We start from the raw sequence: 25,803 nt of genomic DNA, 5'->3' as shown, positions 1-25,803 counted from the left end.
GTCGAGGCTTGTCCAGACATGACAGCTTCCCTGCCCCTTCCCAGAGGAGTGCTCTCAGGAGGGCGGGGAGAGCTCTGTAGCACCTAAGTGGAAAAACTGGCTGGGCTGTGCGAGGAGAGGGGATTGCTGGAGGAGGCAAGGATCTTGTGCTTCAACCTTCTCCAGCTCCCCAAGCAAAATGAGCAGCAAGCAGTAGGGGTTCATAGACGCCAGCTCCCTGTAGCAGAGCAAAGCAGAGACATGGGGCACCTGCTGAATCTGAGAGCACTGCATGGATCCCTATGGCCTTAGCCTTGTGCCACACAGCTTTGGCAACGAGAGCAGAGATCTGCTGTCTTTAACCTGTCTCCCTGCAGTAATACATATCCCCCAAAACAACACGCGTGTCAAACTAAGTTGCCTTAAGAAGCTGAATCTTGTCCCCTCTGCAGCCAAGGGAGAGCCCTGCACTTCTTACTCCAACAACCCTTGCTTGCTGTGACTCCAGCATCCTGGTGACTCTTTTGCTTGCTAATTGCTCTTCTTCAGAAGAGCAGGCACCACACTATTGTGCAATATGCTTTACATGGTTTCCCATGGCAGAAAAGCCATCCCAGTCCAAGAAGAATGAGGGACAGAGGAGAAACCTGTCCCCTCTGCCTCTCAGCTTTCTAGTCACGGGACAAATACCCTGCTCTGTGTGTCTGACCCATCTGCCCTGAGAGAACAAGGCTGCTGTTCAAGGGTTGAGAACCAGTTGTTGAGTGAGTCAGTGTCAATCACACAGTTACAGCTCGCAGAAACTAGCTCCAGAACTGAAAGGTCCTGGATGAAGCCCAAGAGGGAGTGGAGAGGTGTGTGCAGGTCTTACACCTGACACATGAGGAGAAAAATCCCAACTGAAAAAGAGAAGCCAAGGAGAAGGAGAAGGAAAGATATAAGATACAGAGGGTAGGCAAGAGAGAGGTAGACCACACTAACTCTCCTGATCCCACTTTCTGCTTACAGATACTCTGATCTCTAGCTCTCTGGAACCTCTCCCATGGCCTACAGCTAGTGTCTGCATACTCACCTACGCAGCTCCCATCGACTTCCTCAAACCCCACAGCACAAAGGCATCGGCCCACAGGCACCAGCCACTCCCCGTCGGTGCTGCAGTGCATCCTGGGGGGAGAGCCCACTTCTTCAGCCGCGTCCTCCACGCAGACCCCAGGCACTTCTGTCAGCCCCTCTGACCCTGCCAGCGTCTCTGGGAAGCGGGCCAGGCCCCGCACCGCTTCCGGGCAAATCTTGTAATACACTCGGACAGACACCATGGCTACACAAGCCCCAGAGTTCTGGAAAGCCAGGTAGAAGCCCCGGCGAGAGAGCTTCCCAATGGGGCACACTTCTGTGTTCAGCTGCATGGCCCCCGACTCGATGTCTCTGCTTGTGAAACTCCGATCTGCTGCCACAGTGTTGAGCTACATGAAAAAAAAGAGAAAGACAACAGCTTTACCATCTGAACAGGCCACAGCAGCTGAGATACCCATTCCTCTCAGGCCTTTTTTATACTAAGGCCTTCTAGGGACTGTCTAGTCAACTACTTCTAATGCCACTGCACTGCATGCTTTCTTTGCACTTGAAAGATGTGTTAAAAATGGGGTGGGCATATTTTCCTCCCTCTGTACTTTCCATCCATCATCTCCTTCAACTGCTTTGTAGTCATTCACTGGTCTTCTACAGTACCCTGAGTTCCGAGTCTCTGACTTCAGAGGTGTTCAAGAGATGCCCCTTTTCTGTCATAATATTCTTTGTTTGCAAATTGCATGCAGTAAATCCACAACACCACTTAAGAGCTGTGCTTTGAAACCACCCGGGGAATTACAGCCACTTGTTTTTAGGCTGTAGTTGCTGCAGTTCAGATGATCTACTGTAAGGTGCTCCTTGTGCAGCACTCAACATATTTCAGCACTGTAGGTACTTGGGTGAAAAATGCTCCCATGCTTTTGCATTCCCACTGCCTCTGCAAACAAAGGTTAAGAGTGAATGAGTGAGTGAGAGTATTTTCCATGCTTGAGCAAGTGGGAAGGCCTCTGTGACACCCTGTGACATGGAAGAGCTGGACTGCAGGTGGGGTGGCCTTTCTTCTTGGTGGGAGAGCCTGATAACTGATCCTCTCCTCCGCAGGCCCCTTCCCATTGTACAACACCACCCACTCCTTGTAGTTGGATTGGAGATGAAAGGCTCTGTAGAGCAGCTGCATTTGGCAGGGATCATAAGGCATGTTTAGGAGTTGTGGAGGTATCGCACAAATTCATGTTGTAGGCTGCAGGGGAGATGGAGGAGCACTGGGGAGGGAGGGGAATCAGTTACCAGAGTTCTGCTCTGCCTGTGGTAGCCTTTACTACTCTTTGTTTCCGTCACATCCCATTTAAACTGCAAAGGAAAGGGCAGTCAAATAATTCAGGTCTTTGGCTTCTATTAGAACAGAATTGGCTTAGAGAATTTCCTCTGAAAAAAAAAACAAAAACCAGAGGTTCTCTATTCTGCAATTCTAATGTTTCCATGGCAAGAGAGCACAACATTGAGGAAAACAGCAGGTAAAATACAGCAGTGCTAAATAGTTTCACACATGGGAGAACTTCACTGTAGCAAGCCATCACCTCCAGTGATGAAACAAGACCCTATACCTCATGGCAATCAGAATAAATAATCAGGACCACTGAGACCTGAACTGGGTTCTGTTTTTTGCTTGGTCTAATCTTGTTTTATTCCCTAAAGCAAGAAAAATACCTTTGGTCTCTGCTTTACTATTTCTAAAAATTGGTGTAACCATCCAGCCCTGTCACAACCCTTTAGAATCCTTACCTACATGGTGTCTTGTTAAATAAGAGGTTACGCAGAACAGCAGGTCTGATCTCATTTGAAACCTCCTATGCCTCCTGTGGCAAAGACTGCTCTGAGCATCACAGAGGGCACCAGGGGTAAAGTTTACTCTAAGGACAACATTTACTATCCATGCCCTTCCCCACATGCTGGTTCTCCTGGCCTGTTCCAGCCAGCAAGACACACCTAGCTTAAGCTGAAAGATATGACAAGTTTAAGCTGAAAGATATGACTCAGTTTTCACCCCCAGCAATACAGACCTTGGTGAACAGTGGGCGGCGAAACTGGATCCCAACATCTTGTTCAGACTCCATGTAATAGAGATTGAAGGTCTCTTTGCAGGTCACCACTTCACCTTTGAAGCTCTTGCAGTCCCTCACAGTAAACTTTAGCTCCACATAAACGCGGGAGGCTGCCTCACCCCGGTAAATCCAGTTGGTGCGAAGCCAGTGATCGGTGTCACCCTCGGAAAGCACACTGCAGTCCTGGTACATGTAGATTGGGGTACCATTTATCATCTGCTGCACTTCACTCCACTGCTCCCAGGGGAGAAGAAAACACATATTGTTAGATAGGTGAGGGAAATAAGTTTCACTTCAAATATGACAAAATCTTGCCTAAAAATCAGTTCTTACGCAGGGTTCGGCGCTCAAGGCCTCACCAGCTAAAAAGTTTCTTACACTCAGCAAGAGCTGCATCTGGTGTAGAGCCCCTTGGCTGCCTAAACCCTGTACATAGGGAGGAAAAGAGGATCCTGCAATTAGGATCTGACTTACATAGAACTTTTTACATCCCTTTCATCCTATCTTGGTTCCAGTTTATTCTTTCATGCACTGCGTATCCTAGAGATTGAGAAAAAGACCCACTACTTCTGTATGTTGGCCACTTCTCTCTGCCACAGTTTACATCCAGGGTGTACAGTAGGACCTACCACACCAGGACTATTATCTGTCCCTGGAAATAATGCACAGCATTTGGGAATAAGAGAAAAGAAGGTCTGGCATAATGGAAAAGTAAATTGCAGAAAGACTGTTCTAGAGCAAGCACTCATTAACTTGGAGTTCACGCTTCTTTAAGTGGGATATTTTGCAAAACCTAATTTAACTATTAAAACTCAGTTGATTTTCCTTACTTCATATTGCATTAAGGTTCTGCATCTTCCCCAGGCAAATAATGGCCAAGAGGAGGACATGGGCCCAGCTGGTTATATGGCCTTACTAATACTATTTACATGAATCTAATAAAGTTTGATACTGATTTTAACATATGCTTTTGTCAAATTTTAGGTGGCTCTAGTTTTTCTTTCCTTACCACAGGTCAGATACAAAATGCAAAGAACATTCTCTTTTGAGTAATTCATATATGAGAACTGAAAATTTGGAAAGCAAGGTCTTGTCCACAGGGAAAATAACTTACATCCTTTTTCCTCCGATGCTAAGACTGCCTTTCTCATTATGCTTTAAATGTTTAATCAAATTAAATTGAAACAAGTGCCCACATAAGTACTGGCACAAGTTTAAGCATCTGGGTTTTAAATCACACCCCAGGTTAAGATGCAATTTAAACAAGGCCTCAGTCTCTGTGTTACTCCAGATTTGTCAAATCTCATGGGCTGAGCATGAGATTCACACATTTCTTCAGCACCACCACCTCCTGTGCTCACAGCACAACAGCTTTTCTCCCCACAGACCAGGTCACTCTGTTAGTGGAATACAGAGATGGACCCACAGAGTGCCAAAGAGGCTCTGCTTTTACGCCATGATTTAGAGTATACCTCTTACCCAGTCCCAGTCTGAAAAGTATTGGAGAGCCTTCTCCAAACTAGCAAGTCGTGCTGATAGCACAAGCTCCTCTCTGCATAATTTCAGCCTTTTACCTAAGTGCATACTAGCAGTCTCCTCCCAAGAAGTTCTGGGGATGATATCTATGTGTCCCTTCTTGTTCCCTTTTTTTTCCACATAATTAATCCCCAGTGTTACCCCACCCTCTTAATCTGATCCAGCTGGCATAGACCTGCAGCACACAGGATTTACACTTATTTCACTCACTGGAGGTGAAAAGATTTATGATAGCAAAACAAAGAAAGAGACTGATGGATCAATCACAATTGATCAAGCAGAAGGGACAATCACTTAATGACCTCTTGCAGTCTTTAACTGAAAACCTTCCAGAAAATGTTACAAACTGAATTTACAATGCATCCTGAAATAGACTGAAGTAGAAGAAAAGAAGTTAGGAAGGAGAATAAGAGCAAACTGGCTTTCATACACTGCCAAAGTTAGGACTGGCTTTTAGAAGCATTTTTCAATGCGCGTCTGCCTGGGGAAAGCATAATTGCATTTGGAGGCTGAGAGTTAGACTACTTTCCATTAGCAGTTTATCCTAAGGCAGTACCACAGACAAGTGACACCAGAAAGTGGTTTTTGCATGTCTCACCGAACATGAGCTGTTGTGGTGCCTGTCAAGAAAATACATTTTCAAAACTTACATGATAGAGGACCAAAGTTTTATTTTCAGTGGTGGCAACTGTAGCAACAACAACAACAAAAATTCCTTTAAACTATACTGCTGGGAAAAAAATCCAATTGCTAATTCCTGTATTTCTTAGCTCATCTCAGCCCAGCTTCTCCCAGACTCAGTTCTTCAGGGCAAAGATGCTTGGCACTGACAATTGCACAGTTTCATATGCAGTGTGGTGCAAAGAAATAACAAGGGAGTCAGACATGTTTTTTCTAGACTCTACTGCTGATGGGTAAAGGAAGTAAAATGAGGATATTATTTATGCTAACAATACAGAACTATTGTTAAATATGCTTCTGACTTCATTATTCAGTGAAGCTTTTAAATTCAAAGTAGTAGAGGAAAACTGTTACATACAACATTTAATGAAAGGGTGATGAGACCAGAAGTTGCCAGGCAACTGTCTCCCATCCTCAAAGAATCTGCTGCAAAATCAAAATGTGTGCCTCTGACTTTTAATGTAATGTTCTTAATAAACATGTGTGGTAAACTCTGGCTCAATCAATATTAATTACTTGCCTCTGCAGTTTGTCTGCCAATGACATTGAATCAACCTCCTTTGATAATGTAACTTTTTACCCACTTCATTCCAGACTCTGTTTCCTTACTCCAGTTGGCCACAGAATAGGTAACATTCTTCTAGAAGTGGAGAACAGAGTTAGTCAGACTTTCTTATTTTAGCAGTGAGTGAATTTGTGGTTTTTTGATGTGAGAGAAAACTTTCTCATGAGATTCAGAATCATAGAAAGATTTAGGCTGGAAAGGACCCTTGAAAATCATCTAGCCCAATTCCCTGCTCCAAGCAAGCTAAAGAGTTCTTGAAGTCTTTGCATGTTATTCTTTAAAATGTCTTTTAAACTCTCTTATTTTTTAAGTTAGAGTGTAAACTGTCCTTAAACTAGTCTTCAAACTCTTAAAATCTTTCAGAATTCTTTAAAAGTCACTAAGAAAACAAATGCTAATGCATTCAGGAGAGTGCCATAGGTTAGTAGCTTGGCTTCCTAAGAAGTCTAAGTACATAGCCATTGAATTTGAGAGCAAACGGGTTTCCTGTGCTTCTCAGAAATCCATATACTAACACAGGCACCTTGTTCCAGAGGTTTGTTCTTGAAAATCTTAGTGTGGTGGTGCAATACAAAGCAAAATTATTCCAGCACAGCAATTAGAGTCAAGTGAAAAACAACCTCAAAGCAAAGGTATATGTCAGTAACCTCAAAACACTGCAAGTTCAGAAAAAAGCAAAGAAGGAAAGCAACTTTCCTTGTATTGGTTTGATTCCATATAAAGAAAGTTGTCTTTATAAAGGCCATTCAGAATGACTTCAATGACAACCTGAAAGGGCACCAATAGATATTTGTAGTAAACAGTATTGGTTTGGTCTCCCATGCGAGTAAAAATCCAAAGATAAGGTGTGCCTTTTAATATCTGCCTTTATTGACTCTGAAATGATTATACAGTTTGAAGATCTGGAGCCTATGGAATACTTACTCTGCTTTTTCTGTATAATAAGCCTTCTCTAGATTAAGTTTGTGTCAAGGATCTTATCTAGGACAAGCTATGATTCCTTCATCACAGGAAGAGTACCTGTGGGTTACTCTTCCTAGGATTTACCATCAGGTATAAGAAACAGTTTGCACACCTTGGAGCCATTGTCTCAGGCTTTGCAGGCATCAATGAAGTGGTCTCTTTTGGTTTTAGCCTTTTTTAGTAGGGAAAAAAAGGAAGGAAACAAGCTTTTAACATTGACAAATACAAATTTCATCCCTGCTAATGGAGAGGTAGGCTAGTGGCAGAGGCAGCAGACTGTGACAGTATTGCAAATTGTGGGCTGAGACTGGAGTCATAAGAGCTTGTGACTCGCAGTAAGAATACTGTCTCCATCTCCAGCTTGCCAGGGACTTGCCCTGTGTCCTTTCAAAAAAGAGCCTGCCTGCCTGCTGTGACCTCTATCTCATTTGCTTTCACATTACCTCAGCACAGTGACTTCCAATCTGTGGTCTGCAGCCCCCCAAGGAAAGGCACAGTGATACTTTTAAGAGACTTACAGAAGCAAAAGCTAGGCAAGGCTAGCCAGTAGGTTAAAGTTACTAAACTAAGATGCATGTTTCCACTGGAAAAGTTAATAAGAATTCCTACTGGAAAAGTCTAAGTGTTCATATGCTGAAATCTAATGACTTGTTTAACTTTGGGTTAGAAAATTTCACTAAGACGAAAAGAGCACCTATGTTAATAAAGCCAGCTACAGTGTACCCGTGCATAGTAAGTGTGTCTCAATCTCATTTAATTTTCAACAGAATTGAGAGGTCATTAAATCTCTTTATGAAGAAAAATTGCAAGGCCCCAAAACAGCAACCTTTTTCAGCAACAATACATCACTGGTGTGGCAAGCCTAAAACTGCCTAGGAAAACATGTGCCACTGAACACTCTTTATCCCTTTTCTCTGGCTGCAATCTTGCCTGTGGAGTGTCTTGACTTTTGTATAGTATAGCATTTGCATGCTACCATGACCAAAAAATCTTCCTGGAACAGATTCAGCATTGAAGGTAATTACAGCTGTGCTACAATCATAGTGTAGTTTCCTCAGAGCAAAGCCGGTGACAAGAGAGGCACCTTGCTGGCACCTGTTTTAATACATGAAGATCTTCTCTTCAGTTGAAATACATCTGACAAAAATTTGTCAGGAGGCAAGCCGGACCAGCCAACCAAAAATAGCATCACCACAGTGGTGTATTCTAGAATTGAAGCTTCTATGACCCTTTACTGAATGTTTCTCAATACTCTTTGAAGTTCTTTTGCTGGTGTGGAAGACAATTTAGATGACGATGATGAAAGAAGCGTGGTGACATCTAGACACTTCATGAGTCCTGTAACTTTAAATCTGAGAACAGCTGAGGCTGCTCTTATTTCTTTGATCATTTGGCTATGGTCAGGCAATTTTAATTTCATCACATCATCATGGAGCCTTTGAAACAACTGAACACAGAAGAGATGTTTGCTTATCTACAGTATCTTTATGGGTGGGATGATATGTTTTTTCCCCACAATGATCCATTGGTTATTTTCAGGGAGGAGCAACTCCATTATGTAATTACTCATTCTTTAGGGCACTAGCACACAGGTCTCCATCCCACCCATGTCATTTCTATTTAACTGGTACTCATACTCTTAAGGGAAGATAAGGTATTCATGTGGGACACCGAGCGCCAGTGCATCGATTACAGAACCTGTTTATCAAACCCAGGTTCTGCTGTCTGCTCATTCTCTGAACTGCCTGACCACATTAAGGTCTTGCATGAAAACAGTTCTGGTCATAACAGATGGTGCTAGATGAGTGATAATGATACTCTGGTCCAACATTTCACCTAGCTGGTCTGGAACACTTCTTTCTGTACCACTCACTAACAGTACCAATAACTACAAAAAGGACAGGAGTGAAAAATCAGATTGTGCATCTTAAGAGTTCAGAATTTATGGCTAAATGCACATTACCAATAAAGCAAATGTTAGCTCTTATGTTATTTCTGCATTACATTGCATAGGATCCATTGTAAATGGAAGAGATTTTTTTTTTTTCATTTTTTCAAGGTAAAGGGCTTTGTATTGTGAGCTGTGGTTTTGTATGGTGTGTCAAGTCTACTTCTAGTGTTTACAGAGAAGCTGGAAATTAGTCTGATGGTGATGGGCAATACTTGCTCTGTTTGTATAAGTTTCTTTAAAGATGGATCAGGTGGAATCCCACACAGGGATGGGGTAATTATGCCTTGATGATGATGATCAAACCTGCCTGGAGAAAAGAAGCTGCAGGAGATGGCAGTCTGAAAGTCATGTGAGGAGCTGGCAATATTCAGATCAAACAAAGAGAAGCCAGAAACTAGGCCTTGGAAACAATGGAAATAGCCTTTTGAGAAATAAATAATGGGAATGTTTTTGTGCAGATCTGCCTCTGAGATAGTGAGAATCACAGTTCAAAGCATAGGTTCATCCTTCGAGGACACAACAGGCAACAAAAGATGTAAAGCCTTTTCTTTCTAATTGCTTGCCTGCAAACTCACCAGTATTTTAGTTAGAATTATAATAGAAGTTGTTTTGTTTGGGTTTTCTGTTTGTTTGGTTGGTTGGATTTTAATACTATTATTATTTTAAATAGCCTGTTAGTCTTCTTGGAGGACCATGCAATAGGCAGGTTAATCTCCAAGCTCCAGCTGACTTGTGCTGCTTTTGTGTTGACATGAGGAAGTTCAGTGAACCTTGTCCACTCATTCAACAGCTATAAAAGAGTGAAGCAGCTTTCTGAAGCTGCCAGGCAACGGGGCTGTCACCACCCCAGTGCCCGAGCAGCTGTGGTGATGAATGTCATGGCTGTACAGCATCTTCAGCTCACAATGTGCTCTTTTCTGCCCTTCAGGTCACAACACTGAGTGCACTGGCCAAGACTGTTACTTGGGTCTCTGGCAGTGACTCCTTCCTAGGCTGCCTAGTTGGTGGCTCATGCAATCTAGCCTTCCCTACAGCTATTAATTTACACTTCACTCGTTCTCATCTCACTGGTTTGTATTCCCTCTTCTCACACTTCTGAGTAAAGCATATCTGGATATGCATAACAATTTTTTTCCTCCTCTCCCAAATTGACACAAAAAATTAATTTTCAATTACCAGGATATCATTAACAAATATCTCTCCACCAGTCCACAGATCAACAACAGCAGGTCATGTCAGGATACAACCCTGAAGCAGGTCATGTCAGGATACAACCCTGAAGCCTGAAACTCCCATTTCCAGGTAGTTGTTGACTTTACTAAGCATGTTTCCCTTATTTCTGTACAGATCCTGTTCACTCAGGGGAGCTAATCCCCTATGCCTGATACTTAACTGAGAGCAGTGAGGTGTGCACTGCTGCTCTACTCCAGCTTCAGAAATGATGGCACTCCTCTGAGTTAGCTCCTAAAGGACATGCATGAACAACGGTTGCGGGAAGACGTGCACAGAACAGCTTTTCTGATGGCTGTTTTTCACACCACCTTTGGATGCTACAAAAAGCTGACTGGCTGAGACTCTTCCAAGTAAGACTATCTGAGTAAGAGATCATCAAGTCTGACTAAGTGATCATTGAGTCTGACTCAGTGAACTGCCCAGGTTTAACGAGATAGGAGTGCTGTGCTGGAATTGCTTGCAGGTTGAAGGCTGTGTGCCCCATAGCACCATTTCCTTCATGACCAGGACTATCTGTCTGACCAAGAAGTGGTGGAACAGAAAGCAGCCATCAGCTGATACTGAAATCTGGGACCGCTGAGTCTGGTGGAACACAACCTCACCTTGCTAGAACCTGAAGGCATGCAAATGTTGTGGTGTGGTCAGTGATATAGAAGTTGCTGACAGGTCACAGGTACTTGATCTAGTCTATTGCTTAAAAATTTATCAGTGTAGAATTTGAACTATGCCTGGACTTTAATAGGACAACAACAGCATTAAAAAAAAAAAAAAACCCACAAAAAAACCCCAAAAAACAAACAAACAAAAAACCAACAACACAACAACAACAACAACAACAAAAAAAAAACAAAACAGATTTTTTTTTGCTTAATCAAATTGTATTCACATAACTTTGGCAGTTGCTGTGGTCATAATTAAACTTTCCATGGAACATGAGGTGCAGAACTCAGAACTCTTTTTCCTGAACAAGAATCACCAAAGTAATTTCCAAAGTTTTCAAGTGGTTTTGGAGCCCCAATAGTTGTAGTTAGTGGCTATTCACTGATAGCCTTTGGTATACTAATGCCAGTTAGGCCACTGGTGTTACTGTCCTTAATCTTGTTTGAAAGTAGACTTTGGGAAAGCTGAGCAGATCAAGGGCCATGCACACTGGGAAACTGGTAGAAAGCTTGAAACTGATAGCAATGCTTTGAAGTATGTGTGGAAGCAAGCAAGAGTATGGAATAGGCAGGAAAATAATTATGTCCTCCTCCTCCTCACTGTGAATAAAAGGCTGAGAACAATAGCAGCCTGGAAAGGAGACTAAGAAAGTCATTGGGAAGCTTTAATAATGCTATGATCCAAGCAGGAATATAAGTTGGGAAAAATAGGCTCCACAAAGCAGCTACCAGCTGAGAACTGAGCCTTGCCAAACATTTTAATATGTAATAAATATGGCACAATTTGGCAGCAGTGGAGTAAATGTGATTCCTGAAATAACATACATCCAAGTTAAAAATGAAGTCACCATGAAAAAGGACCCTTTTACAAGTAAAGACTGGTGAAAGCACATATCCTAAGAAAATGTAGCAGCTAAAAAAAATGAAGTGTGTTTAATTTACAATTCATTCAACAATATATAGAGAGAAAGTCATATTGAGAAGCCCAGTGTGCAGCATTCTCCAGCACAAATGGCTTGGAACTTAAGTAGTCACACACACTCATGGGAGTGTGACTGGATTATGCAAATACTATTCACATAAACAAAAACTGGAAATTGTGGATAAAAGGAAAATTTCAAGATAGGCCCACAAGCTGGGAGTGAGATAATCACAGCATTAAAGACAAATATTGGATCGCTCAATATGTTGTATTGTAGGTGCATATAAACTGATACAGAAAATCTATAGGAATAGATAGTACATAAAATCATGAAAAATAATCAAAACATAAAATCATGAGGACCTTTTGTGCCTCAGCTAAAAATTCAAACTCAGAATTCTAATGAACAAACAATTCTAAATTATCACATGAACACAAAGATTTAGGTGGGAAAGGACCTTTGGTTCTCTACTCCAATCCCCTGCTCAGAACAAGGCTGACTTCAAAGCCAGGCTGGGGTGACTTAGGGCCTCGTCCATTAAAAGCAAAATGCAAGAGGAAAGCATAATTCCTTATCACAATCTGTTCACAGCTGATGCAACTATCTTTGAAAGCAAATTAGTGATTAATAAGTTTTTATAATGTCTTTTTGCAAACTGCCAAGAAGCAGTGCCACTATGCCTGATAAGTGAATTTGTTCATGATTGGATTTGAGAGGTCCTTTTTGAAGTTTCAGTGGTATCTGAAACCAGTTCAGGTAGCTAGGCTGTTTGTGCAGCATGAGGAGTCTTTAAGAAATGTGAGAGCAAGCAATTTCTGTACTTCTGACACCTTCAAAGTGGCCATCATTGGCTCTCTAATGTATGTTAAAAGGTGGAAATCTTCCACTAGTACTGCAACACACCTCTCTGTGCCCACCTGGTGTTGCTGTGGCAGAACTTCAAAGCCAAAAAAGAATTATCAAGGAATATGTCAGAGGAGGGGAGTGGTGGGTGGTAAGGTAGATAAAAGGGGGTTGTAGGAGCTACGGTGTGCCTCTTTAAAAGCCTCGTTTCCAATAGTAGCCTAAAGTAATGAAACCCTTTCTAAATAACTACTACAAAGCACGCTAGCACAAACCTTTTAGCAAACAAAACTCTACAGACACTTTACTTAAAGTAGAGAGACTTTCACTCAAAGACTACCCTTAAGCTTAGGCGAGATGCCGGCTAATGTGGTGCAGAAGTCCTGAACTACGGAAGTGCAGCCCAAAACTGAGCGGTGTTCTCAGGCTGAGCCCGTGTGTTAATGGGAGCATTGTCTGCCTTGGATACAGCCATGGTCTGACCATGGAACAACCACACCTGGCAAGCCACTTCATCCTCTGTCATTGGCTACAAGTGAGGAGAAAACAAAGGTGTAGTTCTGCCTCCACAGACTTAGCCAGCCTCTTCTGGGCTATGCCTCGGGGGCCTTGTCCATATAAAGCACGTAAATTCCCCACAGCAAATTCCTCCTCTCTGCGATAAGTATATTGACACAAATCCAGCTCACTGATGGGAGATCTCCGGCATCTGAGGTTAGCTACAAGTAGCAGTGTTACATGAAGTACACCCTTCAGCTCTGTGTGCAACACAGCTCAGACGTTTCCAGCCTGTTACTAATCAACCTAGTCAGATTATTCAGTACTAATCTTGGCCCTTTTTTGTCATAAAATGTTCTGAATTCATTTCCGTTCTTTTTTGAACATACTTAATCCTTCATTTTGAAGGAATGGTTTCAGAAACACCTGTTCAAAGCTCTCACTACAAGAGAATCAGCCATTGTTCCCTTTTTGCTTGTGGCAATTTGTTGGACTTCCACCTAACAGTTATTGGGAAATTATGTAATTAGACAAATCTCCTCAAAAGACTTGCTCATGAGAAGTCAATGGATCTATTCTTCATCCTCTGTTGTTTTATCGGTCATCCATATCCTGATCTGTTATTTTGATTTCTCTGAGGCCATGTTCCCCTTAATTTCCAACAATTCTCAGTTACAATTACATTTTGAATATATATATTTTGAAAAGCAAATGTAGCACAAGCAGAAGGATTTGCCAACTCTGAACTTCCTGTGCAACACTCATATGTTTTGTAATAAAGGTTTTATTTTCTATCAGATTTTGGTACTTTATCCTGAACATGCCTGGAGCCTAGAATTGGGGTAAAATTACCACACAGAGAGTTGATTAGACAACAAAGGGAACAATGAGCAAAACATGATCTACATGTATGTCTCACTAGGGCACCTGTTTTGAGCAGGGTTTAATAATACTACTAATAATAACCAAAACAGCTTTACTAATGAAAGAAATGCAGCTTTGCCAGTACAGGAGAACCTCACTGTCTGCCTCTACTCACCCAGCAATGCTGCTGGGAAAGAGGAGGAGGCTGGGGTGGATATAAATCAGCCACAGCACATTACAGAGGAAAGTCATGGAAATTAGTTAGAAACAGGCTCTACTCCATCAGGTCTGCTTTAGAGCAGGAAGGGTGAAGACTCTCCATTGGAAAGCTTGGGACTTGCTGCAAACACAAGAGCATGGATGAGGAACTGAAACTGCATATTAACATACGTGCTAACTACCACAGCATAGTCCCTAAATTCCCTTTTCTTTGTGCCTTCCTACACCACTCCCACAGCACTGCTGCTACAGAGGGAACACCTTCACTGATGTAGGTTGTGACACCAGAGGGACTGCCCAACTATGCTTCATACAAAATAGCTGTACTTGCACAAAAACAGCTGAGCTCAGCTCTCTTTTGGGGTACACCATTGTTGCAGTGGTTTCAGGAGTACGTTTTGAAGCACTTCCATCAACTCATTTTTACAGTCACAAAACAAAGGGAAATTCCTCTCTCATTGTCAGCTGTGTGGACCAAACACCACAGCTTGGTGTAAAGTCTTGCAGCCCACCCACGCAGGCAGATTGCTGCCCTATGAGTTATTTCTTCAGTCAGCTGCTGAATTAAAAAACCTATAATGTGTTTCTAATTTCTTGAGAGACTGAGACAGAAATACTTTTGTTCTGCCTATTTTACTGGGGAAAAAAGAGACATTGGATTTATATGCAGCATGACAGAATGAAAAACTGGGGGGTGATTTGTTTTTTTTCATTTTTCTTCATTGCTTTATTACTTCATGAAAACAGTATATTTCAAGGTTACGTTTAATCATACTGGGAGTCAATAGGCATCAGTCCTTAAAAAGCTGGCTAGGGGTGAGTTTTCACAGGTGAAGGGAGACAGACTTATAAAGCCTAAAATGTCCAGGAGGAGGTGGGGCCTCAGAAGTTCAGTTTCCAGAGGTAGGTTGAAATTTCAGCATGGATTATATTTTCCCATCATTTAGTACTGCCAGTGGCTCCCCTTCCTTGAATGTGGGTACTCACCCCTACTTCCGGAGGGTCGGGAAGCCAGCCCAGTTCACCCTGTGCAGTGCTTGTGTCAAGTAGATCCACTGAAAACCAGAAGAGAGGGAAAAGATAAATCGGTGTCCCAACTCATGCAGCCCACGGAATGGTTTCATCCTTGTTTTGTCAAAGAAGGTAAAGCCTGCATTTCCTCTCTCAACCCCCCCATCCTTTGAAACCCTTCACGTTCAAAAAGCATGACTAGAGGAGGGACGAGACAGGGCAGTTAGTCAGGAGTTTAAAGTTTTTACTAATATATGAGGCCCCTTCCTATACACATCCAAAAAACTCAACCCTGACAAATTTTATCACTTCCTAAAACTGTCCCAAAAAGGAAGAAGGAGGCTGAAGCCTATTCAAATGGGTACCCGGCATTAGCAGCTGAACACATATCTTTCCTTGAAATAGGAAGGCAGCAAACTAAACGGCTGAAGAGGAAGGCAATCAAATAAATTACCAACACAAAAGATCAATCAGTGTCGCCTGGAGGGACTATTCAGTACTTGAAACGCAGTGGGAAAGTACAGAGGCAGTGTGAAGTTGTAGAAGGGACTTTCCATTGTCACGGTACCCAAAAGCCCGGAGATGCACCACTTGTGCAAATTGATGAGCCCCCTACTTCTAACTCAGACTGTCCACCAGCTGACGATGGCCTACAAATCGCTTAACCCTCTCCCAGGCTTCCGACTTTTTTGGCCGGGACATCAAGAGAGAGTAGTGGCTCCGGCGAAAGCATGGCCACGTCCCGCGGAATTGCACGGCTGCTTTAAGCCTCGCTCCTGGAGTCGTGTGACAAAGGAGAAAATCATTGGTATGTTCATTTTTAGCCCTCAAAGGAATCTGAAAACGCGATCACAGTTTGGCCTAAAGTCTTGATCTGAAGACACGTTTAAAAATGTGTCACTTTGTAGGCAAACATTGGGAAAGCAGAGGAGTTGACATAAAACACACTGTGGGATGTGCAGCTTCGTGCCTGCTTTTGGGTCTGCCGGTGCTGCCAGAACAGACTACTGGTTTCTGTGCACCTATCGAAGTCCCAGCTTGGGAACATAGGAAACAGGAACAATTCTTTGGATTCCCTTTCAGATTCCTGTGGGTGTATTCAGAGGGGTCGTTTCTGAACAATCTCAGAGAAGAATCTGGGGGTGAAAGGTAGGAGTGGGGAGATTTTTAAATGGCATTTAAATAACCAGGTTTCCTCCCCCTCATCTGACTGTTTTACAAATACTCCCTGCCAACTATAAGTAATAGTGTAAAGTGCAGATCAGCAAGAGTCCCGTGGAATGAGGAAGCAGGCTGCGGGCCCAGAATGAGAGATAAGAGGGATTGCGCTGCTGTTCTCACCTCTGAAACACCCTTTCAGGATTGGGAGAAGGGAAAAGCAGGAATCCAGGTTTTGCAAGTTCCAAGGGCTCACAGGATGGTCATATGGCAAAATCTTCCTAGCCACAGACTCCCTGTCCAGACAAGGCTCCTCATTCACTTCCCCTCTACTCTCAATCTCTCTATTTGAGATAATATTCTTTTGTGGTTAGTTCCAGAAGCTCAGAGGGTGAGGTAGCCTGTCTTGCCAGAACCATCACCCAGATAACATCTATGCCATCCCATCCTCTTCAGGACTGAAGCAGCAATGTGGAAGTGAGAGGGGCTGCATGGCAAGCTCTAGCAGAGCAAGGGGAAAGGAACTTGGAAGTGGCCAGGACAGGAACCTGGCAGAGCCCTTGTGCCATGCTCTGCACTGCCAGCAATGGCAGCTCCTTCAACTGCTGAGTGCCCACTGGAGGGACAAAGCCCATTGCCAAGAAGTACTTCTCAAAGTGATCCCACAACAGGGATTCTCCACGGAAAGGATGATTGAGTCAGTGAGACTACAGAAGCAGAAGAATAAAGTCCTCGGGGACTACTCTGGTCCACAGCTTTGCTGCTAGGAGCCTCACGTGGCTGTCCAGCCACAGGGGAGGGGTAGGTGTCCCCAAAAAGAAGAAAGACTTCAGATAAGAGAGGACGCCTGGAAAATGAGCTGTTTCCCTGACAGACAAGTTAAGGAAGAGTGGATCACAGACACAGCCCAAATGAGATGGCTGAGATAGGGGAGAAGCGGGCAGACAGGTCCCTGACTGTTACTGCCAACTACTGGTCACACGCTTCTGGAAGCCGAAGCCTGCCCGGTGCCACCCGGTGCTGCCTCTCACCCAGGCTGGCCCTCTCCACTGCATCTGCCAGCTGCATCCATCCCGCAGCTGGATCCTTAGTGGAAACGTGCTTGTCAAGGACCCTTTAAAAGATCACTGAGCACTCGCAGAATCAGAGCCGAGCCCATGGCTGAACTTCCAGTCATGACAAAGTCCCCTCAATTCAGAGCCTTGAGAAGCGAAGGAGGACTGTCCTTGGGATGGAAAAGCCCCAACACCTCTTGCTGTACAAAACAGAAGTCCCTAGCAGGAGTTGACTGCAGGAGGAGGTAGGAAACAGAGCCGAGATTTACACCTCCCTCACCTCTCTATTAAAAGTTACCATTCTCCCACGTTTCATAACCACTGTGCAACTACCAAGATGGAAGGGAAAAAAAAAATCACTGCATTTAATAAAAGGGAGTAAGTGGTACAGGGAGGGGAAACATGGAAGCCTTAAGAGGTGGAAGAGGAAATTTTAAAGCCCAGCTCCGTCTTCCAGCAGTAGGGTAGATAAAAGACTCTGATAAAATTACTGTCCGCTTGCTCATAAGGGTTAACTCCTAGGAGGGCTTCCTGAGGAAACTGCGGGGGTGTTGCCAGAGGAGGGGAGAAACTTTCTGAGTTTGTGTTTAAACTTGTTATCTGCAAGGCCCTTGTTTGAGGGGAACAGGGGCAGAATTCTCTTGGATCACTGGATATGCCGAGACATTTGTGTTTCAACTAGGAGGAGGTGAAGGAGGACGAGAACACACTGAGCCACCGAGATTTGGATGGCATTTGCCAGGCCGTGGTCCCCACACCCGACTGCCCTTCCCCGACCCCCCGGTCCCTCGGAGGTGTCCCAGGAGCCCCAGACGCGTGGACCAGGTCCCGTTCCCTGCCCCTTAGCGCGGTCGCTGTCGCTGCGTGCCCCAGCCCAGCCCTGCAGGCAGAGGGACCGGCGGCGGGTCCCACGCTTACCTTCCTTGCCGTGCGCCTCGGGAGGAAGGAGAGCCCAGAGGAGAAGGAGCCCGAGGGAGGGCTCCATGCCGCCGCTGCAGGTGCTCAGCCCCAGGCTGGCCGGGGAGGGGGCCCGGCTCGCAGCCCCCGCCGGCTCCGGCCTCCGTGCCCGGGCAGCTGCGGGCAGCGCATGGGCCTCTCCCGCAGCCTCCGAGCGCGGCGCGCACGTTGCACAAGCGCCCGCCTGGCCCACGGTGGTGATGAAAGATCAAGGCGAGTGGGTGGAGAAGCCTTACTGCCTTTACCTGTTCTAAGGGGCTGGTCACAGACTTCCCATCTGGCAGGCAAATAAACCCACCTTAAAGGCAGCCACCTCTTTCCTGGGAGCCTCCCTCCACCTTTGCTCCACTCCCGTAAGAGGCTCCCGATTGCCACCTCCTGGGCGGCCCTCGCCATCCTTCCCGGTCCCGCCGGCCCCGGCAATGGCTTTAAACTGAAATTTTAGGAAGAAATTCTTCAGGGTGGTGGAGTACTGGAGCAGGTTGCCCAGGGAGGTTGTTGCTATTCCATCCCTGGAAGTGTTCAAGGCCAGGTTGGATGGGACCCTGGAGCAAGCTGGTCTAGTGGAAGGTCGTTCCAACCCCCATGGCAGGGCAGTTGGAAATGGATGATCTTCCAGATCTCAGCCAAGCCATTCTGTGATCTATGATAATGGGGCTAAAACCACTCAGCCATCCTCACTGAATATGTTTAGGAAATCCATCTGTACACGGGGACAGCAGCCCGTTTCATTCCCAAGTATGTCACAGAGCGACAGCGATACCACTTTGTCTGGCAGAATTACTGTTTTTCATTTAGTATGCTCCTCTGCATTGATTGACAGTGCCTGCTTTTCAGCAAAAAAAAAAATCATGGGAGAGGAAGCAAACTAGAAGGATTCTTTCTCTGTGTAAGAAGACCTCATGGGACTTTTAGTTTTCTTCCTGAGGGACACAAATATGAAAGAACTTGCCTTTGTTCTGTCTCTTCTGGCATTCATCAAGGATGTAACTCCCACCTATACACAGCTATTACGCCCCTCCCTGTAAAAAACAGATGGTATTATTGCACTTACATTTGCTGTACGGCTGCATTCCTCCTGCTCTCTTCCTCCTCCTCCCCAAGGAAGGCTAAAGAAAGGACCTTGTCAGGTTGCTTAGAGGCTGGGGGATCTCCACCCTTGGAGGTGTTCCAGATTTGCCAGGACACAGCCATGAACAACATAACCACCTCTGGAGTCAGCCCTGCTCTGGGCAGCATTTGGGAGTGTGGACTCTCTGAGGGCCCTTGCATTTAATCTTTCAGTGAATCCTGTGGTTCTCATACATCTTGAGAAAGCAAGATCTATCCCAAGATGTCTGAACATAGGCAAGAGAAATTTCAGAACAAATGGTTACAATACTAAGCTTTAAATTTTATGTAGCACATGAAGTAAAATATAGCTGCAAATAATTCAAATGTAAATGGCATTCAGAGTAGTTGTACCTTCAGTTTGTTACAGTTTAATCCTGTCTGAAGTTCTCTTTATCAGTCTACAGTGCTAAGTCCCAAACTTTTATGCCTGTGTTTCCCCCACAATTGAAAGACTCCCATTTCAGGAGTCATGTAAGATTTTTTGGTCTGCAACCCATACCTTGAGTTTGTGGTGGGAGAATGTGTCCATTTAGGGCTTCGTTTGGACAGTTCTGTGCCTTCTTCAGTCTGTGATGTAGCAGGGGGGCAGACAGACCCACAGCTAACTTCTCTGTGATGGGATGACATAGGCAAGGCCTAAATAGATGTGAAATGGGGAAGAACTATTTGCAACTGGAGGATAAGGCTCTAGGGCAGGCCAGGAGCTCATGTCCTTCTTCAGAAAAAAAAAAAAAATCAATGTTGAGGCCTGACATTGGTCTCCTCAGGGCTAACAGAGTGTGCATCTGTAAAATCCCAGAAGTAACAAGTTCTGGAGTGAAGATCCTTGGGAGGCTCTATCTCCATTTCATTGGTGTGCAGATACTCAGAACATTTGATCTAAGGAGTGGGCAGGAAGCAATTTACTAGGACTTACTGGAGAACGTGGCCTAAAAAAAAATCCTTTCTTTTTCTCCCCCTCAGAGTGTGACCAGATGGGGATCAGCAATTGGGGTTTTCCAGATAATGGTGGTCAGAAATCAGATTTATTGCTTTGTGTTTTTTCAGATTGGAGATCTCCTAGTGTAGCTCACAGTCAGAATGTGTATTATGATAGTGAAACAAAATACAGTGTAATGTTTCAGCAGGATCAGGACCTGAAGAAAATTTATAAACAAGTGGGAGCAGACAGAAGTAAAAACACAAAATGCATAGAACTTTGCTGATACCTGTAAAAGCTCTGCAAGATTGCTTTCCCTTGTGTCCTCTGCCCCAAAATGCAGATCCAAAGGGAAAAAGAGGGAATATACACAGAGGCTGTAGCCAGAAGAGTGAGTACCACACGTGCATTTTCATACTCAGTATTTCATTGACATTGTTATTCTGTTTGTGCATCACAAGCTTGGATTTTGTCTTTGGAAATCGTTGGGCAAAATTAATTCTCTGACTGTAAAAAAAACACAAACAAAACCACCACCACCAAACAACTAAAACAAACAAATCCCAAACAAACAACAAATAAGCAAAACTGAAAGAGCTTAATTTAAAAAGTCTTTTTATGTCTTGTTTACAATCATATTCTATGATTCTATAATTTACATCTCCACAGCCTCTCACTCTCATGGCTTCCCAGTGAGCATCCCATCTCTGGCATGCATCTTGTGTTAAGAAGGTAACTGTGTCTTTTCAGCTCACTCTCGGCATGTCTTTGGGCTGATTCTCATAGTCTCTTTCTTGGCCCTCTGAGTATTTCTGAATTGCAGGGCACATTTTTTCCTTCCATTCCCCAGAATCTTGTTTTGAGTATCTCTGTGATTAGGTATCCAGCTGGAAAATATCACCACACAACACACCTGGGCTTTCCTCCTACAGCTATGTGGGCTTGTGGTGAGGGAAGTGAGGAGGAAGGCTGTACACCAGGTCTTGTTTTGATGTGCTGTTGGAAAGTCAAAGGGCACTCCCAAGGCTGAGTTGGGACGTGCTTCTTTTGAACTGCAGTTCAGACAGAACTGTCTCATATGATTCTTACAAATTGTTTACTGTGTTTGCTGCTCCTCATGTTTTAGAATGAGTTTCACCATTGTGCTGTTAAATGTCCTTACAGATGATGAATGAAACAGAACCTAAGATTATTAGAAATAATCTTTGGAGTTTCTCACTTGATATGACTTCCCTAATTATCAAAGCATCCCTTTGGTACTGATAACTTGAATCTCTGCATTCTGAATGGGCTTTCAGTAAGGTATCATAGTAACATAGAAGTATAGGTCCCCCAGAGGCCTCAAATCCATTTTGCAACAAGCCCCATTTCATTCTGAAGGGGGAACTTGCTCTTGTTCTGTGGTCTCTGATTCACTCCTTTTATCCACTATTTCTACAACTCTAGAAATAATCTATGATGACAGCTCTGTAGAGCCTAAGATATGCTCTGTATGAATGTCTAATTCCCTATATGAAAAATTGTGCTTTCTGTCCCTTATTCTCACCTGCATGACCACAGTTAAATATTCTAGTGTTTTCATGTTTATCTTAGAAGGTTTTCTGGCTCTACTCCACCAGCAATTATCTTGGAATATTTCAAACAGCTGACTTCAGACTGTTTTTCTGCAGAAAACAGACTCCTACCATTTAGTGGTTTAAGCTGTTAAATTAGTTTTGTATACAGACATTTTGCATTCAGAAACTCAGATTTTGTTTTAAGTAGATATTTTAAACTCCTATGAGGAAGCACAAGTAGCTCCTCTGGATCACAGAGCAGCCACCCCTGTGTTACAGACCTGAGGATCTGACTGCACAAGTAGCCAAGCTGGTTATCTTTCTCCCTTGCGAAGAAGAACAAGGGCAAGGGTATGAATGAAGCTGATAGAGACAAGGCGTAGGTCTGAGTTTTCATACACAGAAGAAGCAGGGGACACTCCCTTGTTCTTCCTCACATATGTGAGATAAACACCCTTGGAGATGTACAAGCTTTGCCTGAAAGGCCCTGAACAACATGACATAGTTTTGGTGTTAACCCTGCAGTGAGCCGGTATTTGGGCTAAAGACCTCCAGTCATCCCTCCCTACATCAATCTTTTGCTCGTTCAGTTCATCATTGGTGGATGAGCAATCACATCTTCTTCCACCAGGAATGTAGACAGTTCCTTACTTGGGCTGCAGTCAAAACAGGAGGGTAGCTTCCCAAATATATATTCCACCTGACTGAAATGTTATACAGTAGATGAACTAGAAGAAGCCCAGTATTCCTGAATAAAATTCCACTTACTTGATCATCAGCCACGCACTAATAGGTGTTTCTCTACCTGCTGATGCCCTGGCTGAACACCTGATCAGGCAGGGAAGCGTGTTTGCACTGCTGCCTGAACTGCAAGCTTGCTGGCTTTTGTCTCTGGATAAGCTTATCCTGCCATGGTCTGCCATGCTCTTATTTGGCTTGCAAAACAGGGCTCAGTTAAATTATTACACCATCCTGCAAATGAGGGGGAGGACCTTGCTTCTCCGCAGCAATCACCTGAGATAACTCTCTTGCCGTGTTAACCCAGCTCTGCTCCCCCTCGTGGTCCAGCGGCTGTGGAGCCCCAGATGTGTCCGGGAGAGCGGCCAAACGGGGCTTTGCCTGGGCTGAGGTGTGACTTTTGGTATAGACAGGAGGAAACCAAGGAAAACCAAGTCATAATAGAATCTGATTCATTCTCCTAATCATAAAACTTCCCTAAGTGGTACAAATCTGGGTCACAAGAGTTAGTTACTTTCTATTATACTATTGCAGCACGTTATATAATTAGAAATCCAAAAAGTGCAGTTCTACATTTAACACTTCTCTTTGAGAGCACATTCTTCTTGGGCACCTTTAAAGATATTTATTCATCTTGGTGGCATTAAGATTTCATGAGACGATTCAGTTTCTCTTTGAGCATTACTAACACAACTGTTTTGACACTGAATATGTGTCAAAAACGTAAAATCTGACCCAGATAAATTTGATTTCTGGTAGAGAAATGACTGATTACTTATTTCTAGTAGAGAAATGCTGATGACTTATTCCTACATTATAGAAAAGTACATTATAGAAAAGTATAGATTATAATATTTTTAGTAGCTGAATCAAAGCTCAAAATATAGCAATGGTAACCTTTGCATGGCAAACACATACCTCTCTGTAATTTGTAATTTCTTCATATTTTCCAGCTGTTCTTCCCCACTCTTGGATTAATTATGTTCAAGCATGGAAATATCTCACTGACACTGAAAAGGCTTTACTAATATACAATAAAAACCAAACCACTAGTCACTTAGATAGTGTGATTTAAAATTTATTTTTTCTGCTCTTACAGGTGAATGTGTGAGTTAATAAATCTTTTCTTTTTCTGGGAGTTTACAACAAATATTTTAAAGCTTTTATGTCTATTTCTAATATGTTTTTTCAAGATATTTTTATAGTCCTCTTCTTAACAAATTACAGTTGCCTCCACAATCTAAACACAAGAAGCTTGCCCGTATTTGTTGCTGTTGTAGCTCGATCCTGATGTTGAAGAGTTGCTGTCCAGTGCAGAAATGAAATAGTTTCCACTGTTTACTGTGTTAGCAAGCAGCATTCTCCCTGAGAGGTCTCAAGGTGGACACCAGAAGAAGGTATTTGAAGCAGACACCTTGCAGGTGGAAAGAGGGCAGTGAACGTGTTAACATCTTCCCGACTCACTGCCAACTCTATTCTCAGTTCAGCCTCCCACTTGATTTTTTGAAACTTGAACTCATTAATTAAATCAAAACATGAAAACTGAAATGAATGCTGAGAGCAACTGTACAGCAAAACCACAATGAAACACTACAGAGATTTTAGGAGACCTGATTTTCAGCAGTGACTAGGCTAGAGGCCATATGCTGCTGAGCCATCAGGTCTTCCCTCAAGTTTACATGCCAATTTGTAGAACCAGACAGTCTTACATCTTTACATACCGATTTGTAAAACCTTGCACTTATGCAGGTAAAGCCAAAGGTACACACTGGGTGGGTATCGATCTTCCCATTCTCTTTTCTCTGGACTTGCTTGGAAGACAACTGAGCTCAATAGGATCTTTAGAGCCAAGAGCTTTAGGTTAGGGATACACTGCTGGAATTGTTAATAACACCTTCAGCCAGCTTTTTGATGTGGAGGTACTTGTAGGGCAAGGTGAAACTAATTCTGAAACCAACCAGCTGGCAGGAGCTTCACCTCATTCTTCAGCTCCACTTTGGTCTCCTGATTAGTTTTGTCCTATGTTCCTCGTTGCTTCCTGAAACAATCCATTAAAGGAAACTGAAGGCTTGTGCAACAGCCAAGTTGATAAATAAAAAGCTTGTAGAAATGTTTAATTCTGTGGAGAAATGGCAGATTATTGAAGTATATTTAATTGCCATTAGCTTGTTTATGGGGGTGTGGACTATATTTGTTTTATATCATATTGAACCTATCAGATTTTATATGCTGAATACATAATTTCATATAATAGTAAAAAACAATCTCAGAAAGGACTCATCTCTCTTCTTTTGTAAATCTTCTATCTATAAATATCTGCAAGAGAAATTCCTATAGCATTCTAGCCTTTATAATAGTAAAATATGTTAATAGTAAAGTAATAACACTAAATATTGCTCCTTTGGCATGTTCATAATAAACTTCAAAAACAGAAGCTTTTTCTTAATAAAGAAAATCTTTGACAACTTTTCACCCTCATGATATTAACATCTATTTTCTAGGTTTGCTACTAAGCCCATACCCATTTCATTTTACAACTCCATTATCGTAAATAGCTGTATTAATTTCACCTTCCGGCTTCAGATCAAAGGATAAAAAACATCTATTTGGGTAAATATAGGATTATTTGCAGGTTTTCTAAGCTTTTAAGGAATGGGAAAGAAAGAAAGAAAGAAAGAAAGAAAGAAAGAAAGAAAGAAAGAAAGAAAGAAAGAAAGAAAGAAAGAAAGAAAGAAAGAAAGAAAGAAAGAAAGAAAGAAAGAAAGAAAGAAAGAAAGAAAGAAAGAAAGAAAGAAAGAAAGAAAGAAAGAAAGAAAGAAAGAAAGAAAGAAAGAAAGAAAGAAAGAAAGAAAGAAAGAAAGAAAGAAAGAAAGAAAGAAAGAAAGAAAGAAAGAAAGAAAGAAAGAAAGAAAGAAAGAAAGAAAGAAAGAAAGAAAGAAAGAAAGAAAGAAAGAAAGAAAGAAAGAAAGAAAGAAAGAAAGAAAGAAAGAAAGAAAGAGAGAGAAAGAAAGAAAGGTTGGTGGACTCACTTTCCATGTAAGCCAAAACAGACAGAATGTTATAACATGTCTTTGTCAAGGGAAAATAAATACACTGAAATGTCTTCCTAGCTCTTAAAACTGGACTTTTGCGAAGTTTTCAACTTTCCTTACCCATAACAGAAACAAATCCCCTAGATAAACTTTCTGTATTTATACTTCTATGAAAATAAG

General features: G+C 43.0%; 1 protein-coding gene across 1 annotated transcript in view; it reads right to left on the bottom strand.

The window, feature by feature from the left end:
- EPHA1 (EPH receptor A1) overlaps positions 1-18,430 on the bottom strand; it is a 34,016-nt gene extending 15,586 nt beyond the window's left edge. The window contains exons 1-4 of the mRNA XM_058799975.1: positions 18,227-18,430; positions 15,072-15,139; positions 3,108-3,383; positions 1,052-1,442 (exon numbers count right to left, since the gene is read on the bottom strand). Coding sequence (XP_058655958.1) covers positions 1,052-1,442; positions 3,108-3,383; positions 15,072-15,139; positions 18,227-18,293 — 802 coding nt within the window. The 5' untranslated portion in view covers positions 18,294-18,430. The remainder of the gene's footprint in view (positions 1-1,051; positions 1,443-3,107; positions 3,384-15,071; positions 15,140-18,226) is intronic.
- Between the last annotated feature and the right edge of the window lie 7,373 nt (positions 18,431-25,803).

Source organism: Ammospiza caudacuta, chromosome 2, assembly GCF_027887145.1.
Source record: "Ammospiza caudacuta isolate bAmmCau1 chromosome 2, bAmmCau1.pri, whole genome shotgun sequence".
NCBI classification, from domain to species: domain Eukaryota; kingdom Metazoa; phylum Chordata; class Aves; order Passeriformes; family Passerellidae; genus Ammospiza; species Ammospiza caudacuta.
The sequence above is the reverse complement of the archived record's forward strand: the minus strand, read 5'-3'. Positions and strand labels throughout refer to the sequence as shown.